General features: G+C 38.7%; 1 protein-coding gene across 2 annotated transcripts in view; it reads right to left on the reverse strand.

Moving 5' to 3' along the window:
* The window catches only part of ME1 (malic enzyme 1), a 205,750-nt gene that overhangs the window by 98,580 nt on the left and 87,595 nt on the right, over positions 1-19,575 (reverse strand). For both annotated transcript variants that reach the window (XM_076333150.1, XM_076333149.1), the window contains exons 4-5: positions 14,420-14,495; positions 13,072-13,233 (exon numbers count right to left, since the gene is read on the reverse strand). In XM_076333150.1, the coding sequence (XP_076189265.1) occupies positions 13,072-13,233; positions 14,420-14,495 (238 nt within the window). The remainder of the gene's footprint in view (positions 1-13,071; positions 13,234-14,419; positions 14,496-19,575) is intronic.

Raw genomic sequence — 19,575 nt, forward strand, 5'->3', positions numbered from 1 at the left:
ATCTTCTACATTTGCAAATAAGTCAAAACATTTAACAGCTCTAAATATGGTGGGAAATGCTGTTCCCCTTTGCACACAATTATTTCATAAAAGGGGTAGGCAATGTTTTGTATTTCAGCTCTCTTAATACATGACTAGTAGAATGCATCCCTTAGGAAGCACGAGACGTTTATACACAGTCTCCTACTGAAGGTTTAACACAACCAATGAAATACATAGTAAGGCAGAAGATACAGAAGAAAGAGTAACTAAAAAAAAAATTGCAGAAGACTATGAACAAAATAGAAGACAAAGATTCTTCAAAAGGCAGTCTTTAAAAGACTGAAACGCACTGGAAACCTGAGTATCTTGGGTAAATTTAGACTCTCAAGATTCCCTCCCTGGAACCCCATCTCAACAACATGCTGCAGTCACTTCAGGCAAGGGTTTTAGGCCATTGTGCTGGTTTTGGCTGGGATAGAGTTCATTATCTTCATAGTAGAATCACAGAATCATAGAATAGTTTGGGTTGGAAGGGACCTCTAAAGGTCATCTAGTCCAACCCCCCTGCCGTGGGCAGGGACATCTTCAACTAGATCACGTTGCTCAGAGCCCCATCCAACCTGACCTTGAAGGTTTCCAGGGATGGGGCATCCACCACCTCTCTGGGCAACCTGGGCCAGTCTTTCACCACCCTCAGCATAAAAAATGTCTTCCTTAGATCTAGTCTCAGTCTACCCCCCTTTAGTTTAAAGCCATTCCCCCTTGTCCCGTCGCAACAGGCCCTGCTAAAAAGCTTGCCGACATCTTTTTTAGAAGCCCCCTTTAAGTACTGATAGGCTGCAAGAAGGTCTCCCCAAAGCCTTCTCTTCTCCAGGCTGAACAACCACAACTCTCTCAGCCTTTCTTCACAGGACAGGTGTTCCATCCCCTTGATCATTTTCATGGCCCTCTTCTGGACCCGCTCCAACAGGTCCATGTCTTTCTTATGCTGAGGGCTCCAGAGCTGGGCGCAGTACTCCAGGTGGGGTCTCACCAGAGCAGAGTCGAGGGGCAGAATCACCTCGCTCGACCTGCTGGCCACGCTTCTTTTGGTGTAGCTAGTATGTAGTTTGTATGGTAATATGTAGTATATGTAGTATCTATAGTATCATATCATATAGTATATGTAATATCTAGTATGTAGTAGCTAGTATGAGGCTGTGTTTTGGATTTGTGCTGCAAACAGTGTTAATAACACAGGGATGTTTTAGCTATTGCTGAGCAGTGCTTACACAGAGTCAAGGCCTCTTCTGCCTCTCACACCACCCCACCAGCGAGTAGGCTGGGGGTGCACAAGAAGTTGGGAGGGGACACGGCTGGGACAGCTGACCCCAACTGACCAAAGGGATACTCCATACCGTATGACGTCATGCTCAGCATATAAAGCTGGGGGAAGAAGGAGGAAGGGGGGGACGTGCGGAGTGATGGCACTTGTCCTCCCAAGTCACTGTTACGTGTGATGGAGCCCTGCTTTCCTGGAGATGGCTGAACACCTGCCTGCTGATGGGAAGCAGTGAATGAATTCCTTGTTTTGCTTTGCTTGCGCACGCAGCTTTTGCTTTACCTATTAAACTGTTCTTATCTCAACCCATGAGTTTTCTCACTTCTACTCTTCCGATTCTCTCGCCCATCCCACCAGGGAGGCAGTGAGCGAGCGGCTGGGTGGTGCTTAGTTGCTGGCTGGGGTTAAACCACAACAGCCATAGAGGGTAAAAAACCTTCCTGACTAAAGCCCGATGCAGTTTTGAGGATATACTTGAAAGTATAAATCAGGAAATTTGTTATTTGAGTATTTAGTAAAAAAATAACATTTGATTCTTAGATTTTTAATTGCAGAAGTGAATTCTGAAATATAGCGACATCCACTATTAAAACCAATGAAAATAATTGTGTAAAACACACCATCAGCAAATTATTTTCTGATTTCTTGCAAGAAAATCATGATGCAAGAGATCTCTGAATGTTACTGAACTGTACTTTTAAGGCTACCCAACACATAACGTTAACTGCTAACATCAGTTTCCTTGGCATTTGCTCAAAGCTGAGGTCCATCTCAGCAGGACTTTGAGCTCTTACTGCCTCAAGGAGAAAAGCCAACAGTGAAGAATGAGCCATTTTCCTTTCCTAAGACTAAAGACAGCAACTGTTTGGCTAGTAAGCTTTTACGTCCTTTTCTTTTTTTTCTTTCTTGCAGTTATTATCTGTTACTCTCCGTGAGCATTGCTTGATGCATCTTGTCAGTAAGCATGCCTGCACACATCACATTGGATATGTTTGGGAAAAAAAGAGAGTCTGTGAAAATTGATTATAGCTCTCAGAATAAATCTCGACAGAAGGTAAAGAAACATGGAGAAAAAAAAGCACAGACAAAAGTCAGATGCAAGCTACCATGCAGACTGACACATTTAACAAGATTAAAACAGGAAATGTGGTTTCCAAATAAAACACAGTATTCCAAAATACGGAATATCCTGTGCAATAAAGGCCTCTCTATCCAGTAACAATTTACCATTTCTGTTGATGACAGGGCCCTGTGAAAATACAGAATTTTCTAACGGCCCAGATATATTAACTCTATGTATGATGTAATGGACATATCTCTGTGTGCACAAACACTTCCACATAAATGAATGCAAAGCCTGAATATGCACCCATGGTTAGACTGAGATGGGAATAACTAGCATTTACTATGATTACTGAAATAAAAATAAATAAATGCAGCAGAAATCTGTATTACTTCATTCCTCCTCTCATCATGTTATAAACAGCAAGTTACTTAAGAAATACTACCTAACTTTGTGCGATGCAATATAATGGGACCAAATACCATAAAGAGTTTTGACTGAGGCCTGATTAGAGAGACTTTTGGAGACTCTTATTGTTCTGATTCATTATTTGTAATAACGATAATGTCTGTACTAGAATAAAATAATCTGATACATCAAAATTCAAGTTCAATTTTTTTTCCACAAGATTCAGAAAAGCACATAAAAAATTACAATTTCTTCCACATCTGTAATGTCGAAATAAAATGAAGAAAACTCAGTACATGTAAGAAAACACAGAACAAGAATTCCAGCATGCTACAGAAGATGACCTTGGATAAGTATTCACTTAACCACACCTTTCACTACCATCGTGGTAAGAATTTCAATATTAACCAATACCAGCTTCGGCAACAGTCAACAAAAATATTCCAAATAAAATCTGTGGGAAAACTGTAATTGTTGTTAAATATTCCCATGACTCCGCTTGCTCACTACAGTAATCTGTATGCAAGGCTCCGTGCCAGTCCACACATCCCAGGGTGTACCTCACCAGCTCAGCAACACGGGCGCCACAAAGCTTCGTAGGAAACACAATCAGGCGGAAACTCCTGATCCACAGAGAAAAAATACTGAGGCATGAGACATCCAAACAAAGTGCTGGAATCAGCTTTAGGATTTAAATTATAATCCCCCTCCACCAAATATATAAAGTAAAACCCAAAACCAGTCTATCACACTATTTATCAGTGGGTTTAGAACATCACATAGATGTGAATCCTTGGAGTACAGGAGGTTTAGGCTCAAGTTTGTAGTGGATTGTAACAGAGGGAACATATTTGACGTATTACTGTAAGGAAAAAATGAAATAAAGTTTATCATATCCTGTGAAGTACCCACCTCATGTCTACAGCAAACAGAAAACTATTCAGGCTATGAAAATATTAATGAGACAAAAACAGCAGTGATAACATATGGCTTGCAAAGGACAACATGAAATTTTAATACACATGAAGAAAATACAAAGATAATGACACGTATAAAAGCCCAAAGAAGACCTAAGGGACGTTAGCATTTGCCAATGATATGCTTCTAATGTGCAACAGATAAAGTACTAATATCTCGCTAAAACTCCTCTGTAATAATGAAAATAATAAAAATGAAATAAAAACTCCTAATAATAAAAATGCCACTCCATTTGAATATTTAAATATAATATAGGTGTTTTCTTTCAGTTTTTCATGAATTACCTTTCCAGTGTGTATACTTCATGACTGCATGATTAACTATGTCCTTCACTGAACATGCCACCTAAAAACTATTACCCAGAATCTGGAGCAATTTTGGCAGCAATTGAACCTTTAAATTAAAAAGCAGATGCTTCATGATAAATAAATAAATAAATAAATAAATAGATTTGTCACTCATTTTAAAATAACTGTACCTTCAATAGCATGTATAAAAACCTGTGCAAACTATCCTTTCATTCTGATAAAATTTAACAATTTTGATCAATATTTTCTTCTAAGAGTAGACTAGGCTTGTCAAGCTACTGCTTTGGATATACAATACATCACAAGATCACATACATAAACCTTTACTTTTCAATTTATTTCAAGTTTCCCTTGAAGCAAGCTTATTTAATATAATTTCTTGTCTGATGCCTAAGGCCTGTGATTTCATTTACTCTTCCTCATCTGTTTTATTACTCTCTATGTGCTCTACTAATAATCCAACCTGGCGAGCTTACAAGACTCAATACCTGAGAAATAGAAAGCTAGGAATTTGCAGAACAGACTAATGTAAAATAATATTTTTGGACAGAAAAAGCGAGCTACAACTTAGTCAAAAGACTGAGTTCGACATGTGTCAATAACAAATCAGCAGCATATGGCATAAATGTATTCAAATCATAAATCTAGATTTATTATTACACTTACAAATTCTCAACATGCCTGAGTTAAAATACTGAGTCAAAATAACTTTTGAAACTTTCAAGTTGTGAATGTATTACCAGACATATTGTAACTATTCACTAAGAGAACATTAAAGAGCAAGAAAAGGAAAGCTCTCAAAAAAACTACTGAAAAAATCAGCTGTCGGGTACTTGTGATCCACTCAAGCACATCACCCAACGGCCCCTGCACTGAGGGGAAATGGTGGCTCTCCTAGTACCATCCTTTCCCCAGCTCATTCTTTAGGTCTGCAAGTGTAATATGCACACTGGCACAGTTTCAGGTGTTCCTGTTGTTTAAATAAAGCATGTTTAGGAGCTATGGGTGATGCCACATTTATTTTAGGGTGGAATCTTCTGAAACACAGTGGAAAGATGACGCTAAATCCCCCCAGTTTTAGAAGACGCATCTATAAAAACAGATCGTTCTTCTCCATTCCCTCCTCTAACGCAGTCCACTCCGAATAACTGAATAGATTTAAAAGGAGACTACCAATTCCTGCAAATTAAAAACACGTGGGTTTTTTCCTTCTGCACAATGGGCTAGACAGAATTGTAATTCAGAAATGACTTTACTTTTCAGTACTTCTGAACACTGAAAAAAGAAAAGAAAAAATGACTCATGACTTTGACTCTAGGAAAAGTAATATCCTACCACAGTATTTTCTTGCCAACTGGAAGCGGGGAAAGGGGAGGAAAAAGGAATGCTCATGTATTTTCTTCTTTGTTCAAGTGCTGTTGGTGTACTACCAAGGAAGGATCTAGCAGCAAGATCTAAGGGGGGAAGAAAATTCCACTTGTAAAATAGAACTTAATTGGTGAAGGAAAGTGCAATTACCTCCTACCAGAATGGCATGGACGGGCAGTAGCCGAACGATAAAAAAAACACAGAAGATTTATTCCATCAATAGTTTTACAAATTTTCATGCCTGGAATTCAGCACCATTGGGCCACAGCATTACCTCTGAGCACCTTCCCTCGCCTGACTATTTTGTGGAATATGGAAAAAAGCCTCTCTCAGTCAACCAGGTTAATTTGGTCAGTGACATTTTAACATAGCTAAATGAAAATCCGTGTATCTAGAAACCTCCTGTTTTGGTCACACATAGTGTCATTTGTATTTCAGAAATACTCAAAACTACTAGGGAACACACTGGAGAATATAACCTAGAAATGAGATTCCCTTATATGCGCCAGATACAAAAATAGATCCTTCTTATACAGACAGGAGCAATCTCTATTCATAGAATTCAGGAAATGCTACTACTATTTTACAGTAAAACTATCACTGAAATGCTGTCTCTAGCTCTAACAACCATCATTCAAGGGGAAGGCAAAAGGACCTTTTAAATTCAGAGAGCATAACCATTCCATAATACATATACTACACAAAAAACTGTGTAAAAGTACCACTCATCTACATATGAATGCCAATTGTGACTGTCTTTTATTTAGAAATCCCTACAGCTGTACACGATTTACATGATTTGTTTGACACGTTTATATCTTTACATTGATAAGATATGAAATTGTAGGTTTCCTCTATACTCAGCTTTCTTCTGTCCAGGTTTCTATTTTGGTTGGAATACGAATAAGAAAAGCAGGTGTGTTTCTGTTTTCTCAACAGTTTCCATTTGCACATTCATAGGTAGATATTTTTCAAGAACATGAATCTTGGAAGGCTGGTACCAGTTCTTATGACAGTTGGAAGTAATTTGGGGAAATGCAGAAAGCTAACAAGCACAAGTTGAAGAACTGAGCTTGAATTTGCACCTCAGCTTTTCTGGATTCCGTCTTCCACCATGGGTGCCTGTCATTCCTCCAGAAGAGTCAGAACTGCCAGTCCAGTCATGCTCATTGACCTATTTAGGGCAACTGTGAGAACTGTCACATTCCTGCATTTAAATATTTGTCGTAAGTTAAGAGAAAAAATATTCCAAAGCAAGCATGCAGGAAATAACTTGAAATAGCAGCCCACAAGTCTCTGAAGTGTGGCAGATGGAGGAGGAGTAGCTGCCCTAGCAGCTGCCCCGCATGTTTCTCTCTCTTGTGCACTGTTCAGTACTTAAATGTCTGTATTTGACAGTTATACGAATGAAGAACGGCTTCAGATACATGTTTGCAAAAAGTGAACTGACCGTCATGATTCATCTGTACATTAATGGCATATATATATGACCAGCCAACTATTTAACTGTCTGCCGGGGGCAAGAGAAGGTTTGCAGGTCCAGCTTCATTGAAGCCATCACGGCTGCAGCTGGACTGACTTCTGACACCTGAGCAATCCTGATGGCTGGCGTGTGGCCACTGTCCCAGTGCTCAGAGCACCAAGATGCCTTCCGCTAGAAACTGCCTATCTAAAAGGTTCTTCCAATACCAGCTGTCTTGGCTTTTCTGCATTGTGTGAAAGTACTATTTAAAAGAGTTGAATGCTTTCTACCTAAGCTGAAATTTATGGTAGATGGTTTACGTTTAAATGCTAACACACACTTAATCTTTCCAAAGCTCCCACAGCTGGTCATTGCCAGTATTGAATTTACACGTGCAATCAGTCCAGGATTGCTCTGGCAGCCCTGAACTTGTCAGAGCTTCTCTTGTAAGGTACCAAATAAACACAGTTCTCATTCCTCTGCTAAGCATCCATTATTAGATTAAGATTTTTATGGTCAGAAGAAACCCTTTCACCACTGATTTGACTTCTATATAACACAAGCCATCAGTCTTCCTAGTTTTCATTCTTGCTCTGGCTGGATAATAGTACTTTAACTAAACCATGTCTCATCTATGACCCTTGGACATAAAAAATATTGCCTCCAAGTCATTGATAAAGATATTAAACATTGCAGAGCTGGAAAAAAAAAAACTGAAATACCATAAAACCACAACTATTTTATTATTCCTCACAGAAATATATGTTTTAAACTGCACTTTCTCTAGTAACACAGGAGGCCTGCTTTGTTTTTTCATTAGTCCAGTTTCTTAAAAGGAACAGTATGAATTCAAATGTGTTACTGAAGGTAAAAAAAAAGTCAACCAAAAATCTGTAAATTCACCTTAGCATTAGACTAAATTTGTTTTTAATAAGCCCATACTAATCAGCAATAGGTATTTTACCCTCAGTTCTTGATTAGCCAAACTTTCTGATTTTACTCAATTCTTTATCTCAGGTTTCAGCAACCAGGACCACTGTATTTTAAATAAGAGCCTTAACTTTAATCCAATCTTCCTGAACTTCTCAATTCATCCCAGGTATAATTCAAAAAAACCAATACTTCCTCCCCACCCAGCTCAGCATGGTCCAGAAAGCTTTTATCAGAGTTTTTTTTGTAAGAACTGGCCAAAGCATTATTTGGACATTCTGATTTGAGAATCTTGACAAATTTTTAAAGCTTTTGTTTAACATATTCATTTGCTGTTAATAAAATGGAAAACAAGACTTCTCGCCAAGACAGATAAAACTAACATTTTAAAAATATCTACCATATTTATACTGACAATCTAATACTTGCACAAGTACCACCATTAAGGTAAAGCATCAGGAACAACAGAAAACTCACTCTTACTGTTCATAATTAATATGGATTAAGTTTATTTTCTTCAGTGTCTTTTTCTTTTTTATTACCTATAAACCCAGTTTTTGAACTTGGTATCTATTCTTGGATTTTGCTGTTAGTTTTTTTTAAACTGCCAGTTTTCACATCCCTGTAAACCAGGCTGATTTTTAACCAATAGGCTTGCCTCAAGATTGTTTATTTTGTAAGCGTTTAATAACACGCTTTAAGTAGCAAACAATCATCATTCACATTTTAATGTGTAAATGTTTTCCCTTGATTCAGCTCGATTATTTCTATCATCCTTAAACCATCCCACTTACAATGCTGAGTACATGTGTTTCAGGTAGGTCTCAATTTAGTTGTAGTTGCCTGTACCTTGACAACCATTCATTTTTCTTCTGCAATCTGTTTCTTTAACCATTTCAAGGTGATTAACTTATGCCTCTATAATGTTAGATGAATGCCCAGACTCCAGAGATCACGTCACCTCAGGATTTCCAGCAACACTTTCATATCAGTACTGAGACTAGTGCCTGAGTATGTTTTACTTGGATTGAAATCCCACCTGAGAAGCACCATCCTCACACCTGAAAAATACATGGCTACTGGGGAAGGTACAACTTTCAGTGAGATTCATAGAATCATAGAATCATAGAATCATTGAGGTTGGAAAAGACCTCTAAGATCATCGAGTCCAACCGTCAACCCAACACCACCATGCCAAATAAACCATGTCCCTAAGCGCCTCATCTACTCGTCTTTTAAATACTTCCAGGGATGGGGACTCCACCACTTCCCTGGGCAGCCTGTTCCAATGTTTCACCACTCTTTCAGTAAAGAAATTTTTCCTTACATCCAATCTAAACCTCCCCTGGCGCAACTTGAGGCCATTTACTCTCGTCCTGTCACTAGTTACTTGGGAGAAGAGACCGACACCCACCTCGCTACAACCTCCTTTCAGGTAGTTGTAGAGAGCGATGAGGTCTCCCCTCAGCCTCCTTTTCTCCAGGCTAAACAACCCCAGTTCCCTCAGCCGCTCCTCAGAAGACTTGTTCTCCAGACCCCTCACCAGCCTCGTTGCCCTTCTCTGGACACGCTCCAGCACCTCAATGTCCTTCTTGTAGTGAGGGGCCCAAAACTGAACACAGTATTCGAGGTGCAGCCTCACCAGGGCCGAGTACAGGGGCACGATCACTTCCCTACTCCTGCTGGCCACACTATTTCTGATACAGGCCAGGATGCCATGGGCCTTCTTGGCCGCCTGGGCACACTGCCGGCTCATGTTCAGCCGGCTGTCGACCAGCACCCCCAGGTCCTTCTCTGCTGGGCAGCTTTCCAGCCACTCTTCCCCAAGCCTGTAGCACTGCATGGGGTTGTTGTGGCCAAAGTGCAGGACCCGGCACTTGGCCTTGTTGAACCTCATACAATTGGTCTGGGCCCATCGATCCAGCCTGTCCAGGTCCCTCTGCAGAGCCTTCCTACCCTCGAGCAGGTCAACGCTCCCACCCAACTTGGTGTCGTCTGCAAACTTACTGAGGGATTGTCACGGCCTGTGGTAAATAACTAATAGTACCCCAAATAATGTTTTACATGCTTTGGATAAAAACGTCCTATCAGCAATTACTTGCCTCCAATTTGTCAATGACTTACAAAACAGGCATATTATTTTTGGCAGTGGTCAACACCACTTCTTTTGGATGCTCAGTCCCACGCTGATTACATGGAGTAATTTACTAGTTTGGTCACGCAAGTCTTTCTACTGGGTCAATTTTTACTCATAAGTAAGCAGTTTCCATTTCTCTTGCTTATTATCTAGGCAATTGTATAAAAATGCTTTATTTGCCTCTCTTCTCTTTCCTTGGTTTTATGAGTAGCAGGATAATACCCCAGCTAAAAATACCTCTGCTAAAACTAACAGTAATAAGGCTTTTAATAATCATCAGAAATTGATTGAGTTGCTCCTCAGAGTTACTGTTTTGGGTCCTATACACAACAAAACAATACAGGATGAGAATTTGTAAAGTTTTTCTTGCAATCTGCTTTAGAGTAAGATTTAATCTTTCTAGAGAATTTGCAGGTTGTGCACAACCGCATTATAGTTGCCAAAAATACATATTTTAAAAATTATTTTAAAGCACTGAGGCCCCCACAGAAAGGGAAAAGGAACTAATCTAAATGGAAAACATCTGCACATTTCAAAAAACATGTTCAGCATAATTATTATTTATATGTGCTCAAGTTATGAGAGTGATTTCTATTGTGTCTTATTATGGAAAATCCTGACTAGAGTAAGAAAATACAGCATAAAAATAAAGTAATTTGTCCAAGAGGTTTAGATTTTAAGGTAAGGAATTGCAGTGCAATTCCACAGCAGCTTGACCTAATATAACCAGCTTAGCCAGCAAAACATGATCTCTTTTCGGTCATTTCAGTTCTCTGCAGTCACTCACCACCTGGTCACACAAACACCAGTGTTAGGGAGGGAACAGAGTTGTGCTGCTGGGGGAGAGGGAGGGTGTTAGAGGGAAGAAATTAAGGGAGCTGGTGCCCCAGGATCCCTAATTTTGACTAAAGCAGCCAGGGAACTGCACCCAAGCTCCAGTTAATGAATATCACCAGGCCCGTGCAGTCTCCTCAGACAAGGGGTGCACCAATAGAGTCCCACCTGTTCATAAACCTACAGCAGAATTCAGAGGTCTCATTCCCAGTTACAGCTGTTAGAGAAATGCTTAAATGTCTGAGCAACCAGTCCCCACTGGAAAAAGCCACCAAACATCTACGTTTTGAAGTGTAGTCTAGCACAACCCTGAAAGAGTAATTCTCTAATATGGTAGAGTTGACCATAACCCAACCATGATTCACAGCCTTGATTCCTCTCATGCTGCTGACTTCTCCTCACCCCTGCAAAAACCCAAATGAGCATAAACGGCACTGATCCGTAAGCTAATAAAATTCCTTGCATCTGCTACAGCACTGGAAAAAACCAACAAAAATAACTCTTTACACAACCTCCCACTGATTCAAACTTAGCTTAAGGTCTCCTGTACCAGTAAATTTGGCTGGGGATTTTAGACTATCAGGCAGTGCTTGCATGTCTGAGCTTGATACACACCTAGGCAGGAACGAAAAGCACCCTGACAGAAGCAGTCCTGTCCTACACTGCTAACCACTGTGCTGGCTGGGGACTAAAACACGCTCAGCCTCTCACTGCACTGTATGACTAAACTGAAGCAGTTCATAATACGGTCCTAAAATAAGAAGCCGTATCCCAAGGTGAAACAACAAAAGGCATCCAGAGCATCAACAAACCCCAGCTCACATAATTTTTATGCGTCTTGTAATACTTTAGGTTTGCCACTCTTCCATACTCATTGAACTCATTGTTTAGTCACAAGAACAACGACATGAAAGTTGAGCTACCGGTATGGGTATGCTTTTTTTGCTATTTGTGTATCTATATATATTTGATGTATTTCAGGAAAATAGTATGCTGTGAAAAATTAAAAATGACAGTGAAACTCAGGCACAAAAGCAAAATGTAAAGACTACCGCAGTATCAGAAGTAGCTGATGCAATTAAGTGTCTAGAAACATTCAATAATAGATTAGATAACTGGCTCAGCTGCTCAAACCAGGAATAAAAACATTTTATAGCTAAGGAGACTTGTATGTGATTTGATACGGCTATTTGCTACAGTGTTCAGATACATCTCACAAGTAAGTCTGTTCACTTTCAGAAGGGGGTTCTGGGGGATAGAGAGAGAAGGTAGCAGGCTATTTCTCAGTTCAGTAATGCTTTCATGATGTATTGTCTAAATTATCCCAGTGGGGCAGGGGTGGAGGTGTGTGTAGAAAGCTGAAGATGCACACACCCAACGCAACAATCTAGAAGTCCCAGACTAAATTTACTGGTACAGGAATGCTTTATTTAGCTATAATACTCATAAATCCCTGATACATTTATCATGCATAAAGTTTAACACTTGCATCATTTATAGTATAACATTTGTTTAATTCTGCTAAAGCATAATGATATTGCTGGTGATATTTAATTTGACATCATTCAGAGTCACTAATTCAAGTATTCTTTCAGGAAAAAAAGAAGGAAGAACAGGGGCCAAGTAATTAACTAGTAATCCCGGGAGCCCTGGAAATAACAAAGCCAATTTTCAAAAACTTTAAATCTCTGCGCTTCACACAAATAGGAAGCCAAGTTAAAGAGGGTAAGGTCCACATACTTGAAGCACTAGGACCTTGTTTGGGGAAATTTCATAGCATTACAGTGCTTTCTATAGCTAAAGTCAGTGTACAACTGAAGTATGTACATGTGCATTACCAGCACAGATCAGGCTACAGCTTCAAGCTGTTCACCAAAACGAGGGGCACAGTCAGAATTCACATCTGAAATCACTGCAGAGGAATTCTGCAGCAGAACTGGAGAAAGAATGCTGCCTTAAATTGCATTTTTAACTCTATCGTCCCCCCTCTTCTTGAGATCTAATTTCCCATACCACTTTTTAACATGTACAATGTATGCAGCACATTTTTACAAACAGCAGCGTCCTTAATTACTTGAGCCTTACAAAACAGTCTACACTGTGCACTAGGGTGAGTATATCTACACTGTGTATTAGGATGAGACTTCTTCCATAGGACTTTTTAGTTTGCACATAATCAAAGCCAGTATCATAACAAAGAAAAACACCTTTTTACAATTCAACTTTTATATAGTTCCCTTCAAACAGCTAATACTCACTACACCTCAGAAAAGAATATACCTCATTATCTGTTCCCACATCCAACATCACTGGTAGACACTCATGAGGTTTTACTCCTCCACATGCCGTATAAAGTGCCAGTTTACCAACTGGGATGCCCATTCCATAACAGCCAAGATCTCCAAGACCAAGAATACGTTCTCCGTCTGTCACCACAATAGCCTGGAGGAAGAAATAAAAGCACTGTAAAAATCACTTCTTTGCTTGCATGTACCAAGTATTCCATTATCTTCTTACCATCATTTTTTAATTTGCATGTAAAAATTCTAACAGGTACAAACAAATCAATAGTACAACAAAGGCCCAGAATTGTTTTATCGTATTTCACTGTGATTTTGTTACACTATTTTAGACTCTTGCTTCACTGTAAATGGGACTTTCATATAAAACTTTTAAGAATACACAAGAGAGGTATTTAGTATTACATTATAAGGGAACTGGCATTGTTCCCTCTTAAGATTTTCTGTCACCAATATGAAAATAGAATAGGAAGGGAAAGGAAGTTACCCACAAAAAAAGAAGAACCCCGGACTCCTGGGTTTTTTCATGGCTGTTTTCAGCAGAAGCAGAGCCCGCCACTCCTGCTGGCCTTTGACAGGGCTGTCTACAGCCACCTGGTTCTTACCCTTCAAAGATGTATTTCTTCTTCCCTTGAGCAAATAACACACTCCATCATACATATGAGGAAGTATGTGTTTTCACTGATAAAAATACAGGAACTCAGTAAACCCAACAAAACTGCGCTAAAAAGGAAGATTTTTCATAGTAAAGGACAGAAGTGCTTGGTATGGCAAGCAGCTGACAACACAATAACTTCCTTGTCATACCCTGTGACAAGCCATTTTAGTTGGAAATATAATATTTTTTGTGAGAGAGCTCATCGGGTATCATATGTGGAGAACTATTAACCCAAACACTAGAACAGGTTGCCAAGAGATCTTGTGGAATCTCCACCCTTGGAGATACTCAAAACCCAACTGGACACGGCCCTGAGTAACCTGCCCTGGCTGACCCTGCTTGAGCAGGAGGATGAACTAGATAATCTCCAGAGGTGCCTTCCTACCTCAACCACTCTGTGATTCCCTGAAATGCAGAAAAAGCATTCAGGGTTTTTTTGATGCATAATATTCAATGTAATTGACCAATTAATCAGTAAAGGATGCCTATAGCTAAACAAGTAAGGGTTTAAAAGCCTCAAACTTTGGCTGTAACAGCATTGTTTCTATTTATAAAATGAGCTAAGAAATCACTGAAATCTAATTGATGAAAAGCCCATAAAATATCTTAACCAAGTCACCTTGGGTGCAAGCCAGCGTCAGCTTTGTCATGCAACTAAAACTGAACTTACCTTGATGATATTTTCTGGCCAGGATTTAAGCATTGTAGCAATGTGTCCCCGGTCATGGATAGTAATAAAAAGGCCCCTGCAAATAAAAAAATACCTTTCATATAAACAGGCAATTAAATACTTCAGTATAAATCAATTAAACAATAAATTAACTCTATGCAAATGTGCTTCCAACATATATAGATTCAGTTCAATAATAAGTGCTCATGTTGTATGAATGAGCAAATTAAATGTCTGCATTTAGTAGAAGTCAGAGAACATGCAACTCAGTAAAGCTTCACTGAGCAATGAGAACCTGTAGGACTCATTTCTGAAAATTGCCAAGTTCAATTTTAAAGCTCACCGAGCACTTGATCTGTTTAAATGTGTTTGTTAATTGTCCCAGACCACAAAACGTGTTCATCGTATGACAGTGATCACTAATGCCCCAGCAGTCCTAATGTTTACAGACAAGAATAGGCCAAAGTTTTAATCTATGAACAAAACCTGAAATAAGCCATAAATTAACATTACATAAAATAATTCACGAGCATTCAGTTATGTGTTTAGAAAACAGTCTGCCTATTTAATTAGAATGACCCTTTGACACCTACAAAAGTGGGAAATTATCTTCACTATATGAAAATCTCTTTGATTTGAAAGCATGCAGCACATCCTAAAGTGCTAAGCATACCAATTTTTAGTTTGAAGAGTATTTCTAAATTGGCCTTTAGTTCCACCAATACAGAAGAGTATAAAACAAAATGACAGAAAAGTGTAATTCTCATTTCATTTTTTTATTTATTATGGAAGCAAAATCAATGTAGTATCTTATCCTACTCTTCAGCATTTTATTCTTCATTTATTTTACTTGACCTGCAGCTATACATCCAGGTCCACTCAGACTTAATTTAATTCCATTTCTTATCCACTTTTCCCATGTAAGATAGTGGAAAAAAATTCTCCCACTAAAGTCAATCTCTCAAAAACCATGAAGAAAACATCAGTGAAGAAGTACATGCCAAAGCTGCCATCTTGTAATTAAACTTTGCACTAGTAAGTATAAGGAGTTGTCTTCTGGAATTATTCTACAGCATTTCATCCACCTATTATAAAAATTATAAAGTAAAAATTAAAGAAGACTACTGAAAAATAATTTAAATCTAAGTCTACTACAATATCTCCATATTCATAGAAGTGGGTACTTGCCCATGTGGGTCTAAATAAAACTAATAACTCAGGGAAATGCTTGCCAGATATGACTGCAAGTATTCCAAATCAAACAAAAAATTTCCTGCAGTGTTAAAAAGTATATTACTCAAGACACCAAAATGAGTCCACAAATTACATTTAATTTCATATGTTTATGTATTTCATACATATTAGATTATATATATTTATATAAATTATCATGTGATATATATTTTTATATTGAATTTTGTATTTAATTCCATATTTAAGTGTCTTCTTCCCCTCTTTGATGTCAAAAATATACAATTGAAATTGTTTATTATTTTGGACAAAAGGCAGTGTAAGACACATTGCAACTAACCAAAGTATTTCTTAATCTTAAAGCTAACGATACAGAAACTACAACCTCAAGTAGCTAATTAACTAAAAACTGTCATGTTCTAAAACAAATATATATGTGCACTGTATAAAGGAAAAAAACAGTCATTTCTGATCAGATATTTTTAACTGTTTAAATTTCATTGTATGCATTTCCCCCTAGAACTGGGAATTCTCTGATCCTGGCATTCCCAATTAATTCCCTTTCTGCTTCCATTCCCCATGCTCAGAACAAATGCACCAGGCTAGATGATTACATTTGTCGGTTGTTTCTTAATAAGTAACACCTGTCAGCAGATGAACTCCTCCACCCCAGTGGAAGTGACAGTCCTTGCAGGCGGGAGGGTTAATATTTACAGCACTTTGCAGAAGTTGTGGTATTTACAGCCTACAAGCATTTCTATTTGTGACCCAGCTACCTGAAAAAAGATGTCCCTAAGTGAAACACCGTAAAGAAGCAATGCAAAATACATGCTGATGCTTCCCTTCTGATGTATTGTACAGTGAGCCATTTTATAAAACACTGTGTAAACTGTTAAATCATAAAATACAGTTGTCAAAGTTGCTAGCCTCAGAAACAGTCAATCGTGAGAGATGAGTGTGCGAAAGAAAATGAAGAGTGCAGGAGGAAAGCTATCCAGAGGCATCACCCCTCTCCTCCCCGCCCTCCAATTTACACCGACCTAATAGATTCGTGTTAAATGAAGCAAGATTTTGTATTGATTTTCTAAAGAGCCGGAGCCCAGCCCAGTGTGGTTAAATGACCTCTTCCTTGCAAGCTAGGGAGAGAGGTCTCCATGGAATAAATTCCCCGGCAGAGGAAAATAAAGGCAGGGTGGCTGCTCCAGAAGGAATTTTGTTAGAACATTTGTAAGGATCTTTGAATAAGTATTGAGACAGTATTTCAGAAATCTGTTCAAGCAGGATCACATTCAAACAACAATGGAAAATGGGGGCTGAAGTGTAAACAGAGTCATGTCGAAAGCATTTCACTCCCCTCCTTCTCCCCTTCCCTCCATTCTTTCTGTAGATTAGTAAAATGTTTCTGGACACATTGTCCTGACTGAGAAGATACCCCTGGATTTAAGGGCACAGAATAAGAGGTAAGAATCTTTTATTCTTTTATCTGGATCTGTTTTCCTCATCTTTCATTTCTTTAGTTAAAGCACTTTTCTCCTTTAAGGTGTCCTCTGCAAGAAGCTACACCAGGTTGCAAGAGGAACTCCAGTTTGCAATGGTGTCTGCCACAAGAATATTCGACCTAAATGACTGGAATTGAACCTGCTGGCAATTCTACCTGCAGGCAACTACCAAAAAAGTAGTACTATGTATTTTTTCTTTTCGATGAGGTCATGCTATGTCCAGAAAAACCATCAACTGCACAAGGGTATTGCAAGTGGGAAAGGGTGACACAAGCTGACAAGGTAGCCAACTATTTAGCTACCTAGCAGATGTTACAGTTATTTTTTGGCTGTCATAGCACAGCCATGAGAAGAATCAAGAAAGGAGCAAGCTACACAATTTAAATTGTATTACATTATATATGTATTTCAGTCCACAAATAAGACAGAATTGTCCGTTTGAGTATAATATTAATAATAATAAGTACTGTCATGTCACTGACGCGCACCCCGCTCTGCTGGATGCAGAGCAAGAGACAGCCTGTGTGATGTGCTTCTGCCTGACACAGCACTTCAGGATGGGGCTGATACAGCAGATGGACAATAACACATTTCAGCACACGGAGAAAGAAGCAAGATACAGGAAAAAAAATGCTTAAAGGTAAGGTTTTGTAAAAAAAAAAAGATGAGGAAAAATATGCTGCTTGTTTTTCAGCATGCACATATTCACATACCTAACAAGAAAAGCATCTCACGGGGAAGTACGCTTAAGTTCTCCTGTACACACTTTCAGAGCAGCCTAGGTTGGCAAACTCACTGTAAAAGCAGGTGTAGGTTTTATGGCACAGTATGGTCCTTTCTATTTGAACTGACATCTCGGTTACACATACTACCTTTTCTTGCAAGGCAACAAATTGGGACCTGTTGAGGCTTAAAAGGCCAATCAGCAAAACTGTGACTTAAAACTGACTTGAAGCTTGCAGCAGCAGATTAGTTTTCAAATTAACGTGTTCATTTTGAACCTGGCACAATGCAGATCTACGTGGAACTTGCCTGAGCGCATATGCAGAAGGGCTCATCTTCAGTCACTTTGGCCCCAGTTAGCCTTCAGTTCAGACTTTATGCCAGTCTAGCCAAAGGGATCACTTCTACTTATGCCCACTTCGGACAGACGATACATGAAACTACAGCGGAGGAATAATTATGCAAATAAGTAACTATGCCTCCTTTCTTCTTGTCACACCACCAGTAAGACCAGAGCCCTGAAGAGTGAGGGGAGAACCCACACTAGGATGTCGGGATCCACTCAACAAAGGGTGGATCTATTTTGGATCACTGAGCTCATTACACTGTAGCAGATTTTACCATTTATGTGGAGGTCATTCTACATCACATAATTTGGCTCTGTTTTATTAGAACTCTGATCTATGAGAACAAAGTAAACAGAATTAAATGGAGTATTTGTTTATTATGCTTCAAGGAAACAATGTTCCACCAGCAATGTATTTCTCTATTTTCTATTAAAGCATAGTTTAGAAAAATGTGTCATAGTAACAGAATAATCCTTTCTTTCCTCTTATAATACTAACAGAAGGCAACCTAACATGTCTCAGAAAATGCCAAACATTTTTTAAAGAAAAAAAGTTCAAACTTTTCTCACAACCCTGCATGTTCAAAACTGTTATTTGAATTATGAACTGTACATAGAATTATAATAGAGGTGACTTCACTTTCTCAGGCAGCCTAAATCAACAAGCTTAAAAATAATAATAAAAAATCTCAGGGACCAGACTCAGTTTATTTCTGAGCCTACACTTTCCTAAACTCCTGCGCTTTGCAAGAAAGAGGTAAACTACTTCCCTAGTCCCTGTTGAAATTCCCTCCTATTTTTGTTAAAATTATACAAAGCGGTAAAATACAAACATTGTACGAGAAACTACAAGTACCTATATGCCCCAAAAGAATGGTCTGCTCTTTTTTCACCAAGAAATAATAACATTTGCCATTGTAACTGTTCAATATGGTCTCCCGTCATCAAATAAAATGTACGCAAACTTTTAATTACATCTTACCTTACGAGGTTCCTTTTCATAGTAATACTCGTTCCAAGATTTCTGAGGCCTAATAAATACAACTGATGGGCTGATTTAAGAAATGCAGCTGTTTGCAGATTTATTTATTTATTTACCTTTCCCTCTGTACTGGGTGAATTTCATTACTTTACAATGCACAGGTATTTTTTTCAATAAATGAAATTGTTGATGCTGAAATTGCAGCTGCTACTGACCTTCATCGTAAATTCATCAGTATTAAACCTGGGCTTTAAATTTTCTATACGTCACATACTCAAACCTTATTTAAACAGAAAAGTTTGTCAGAAGCGAAGCAAAGCAAAGACTAAATAAAAAACCAACATCAAAAATAGGACAGGAGCACTAAGAGAACAGTACATACTGTTAGTATCTCTGAAAGCCTGGAGCTGTACAT

This window comes from Aptenodytes patagonicus, chromosome 3 (genome assembly GCF_965638725.1).
Source record: "Aptenodytes patagonicus chromosome 3, bAptPat1.pri.cur, whole genome shotgun sequence".
Classification (NCBI taxonomy): Eukaryota; Metazoa; Chordata; class Aves; order Sphenisciformes; family Spheniscidae; genus Aptenodytes; species Aptenodytes patagonicus.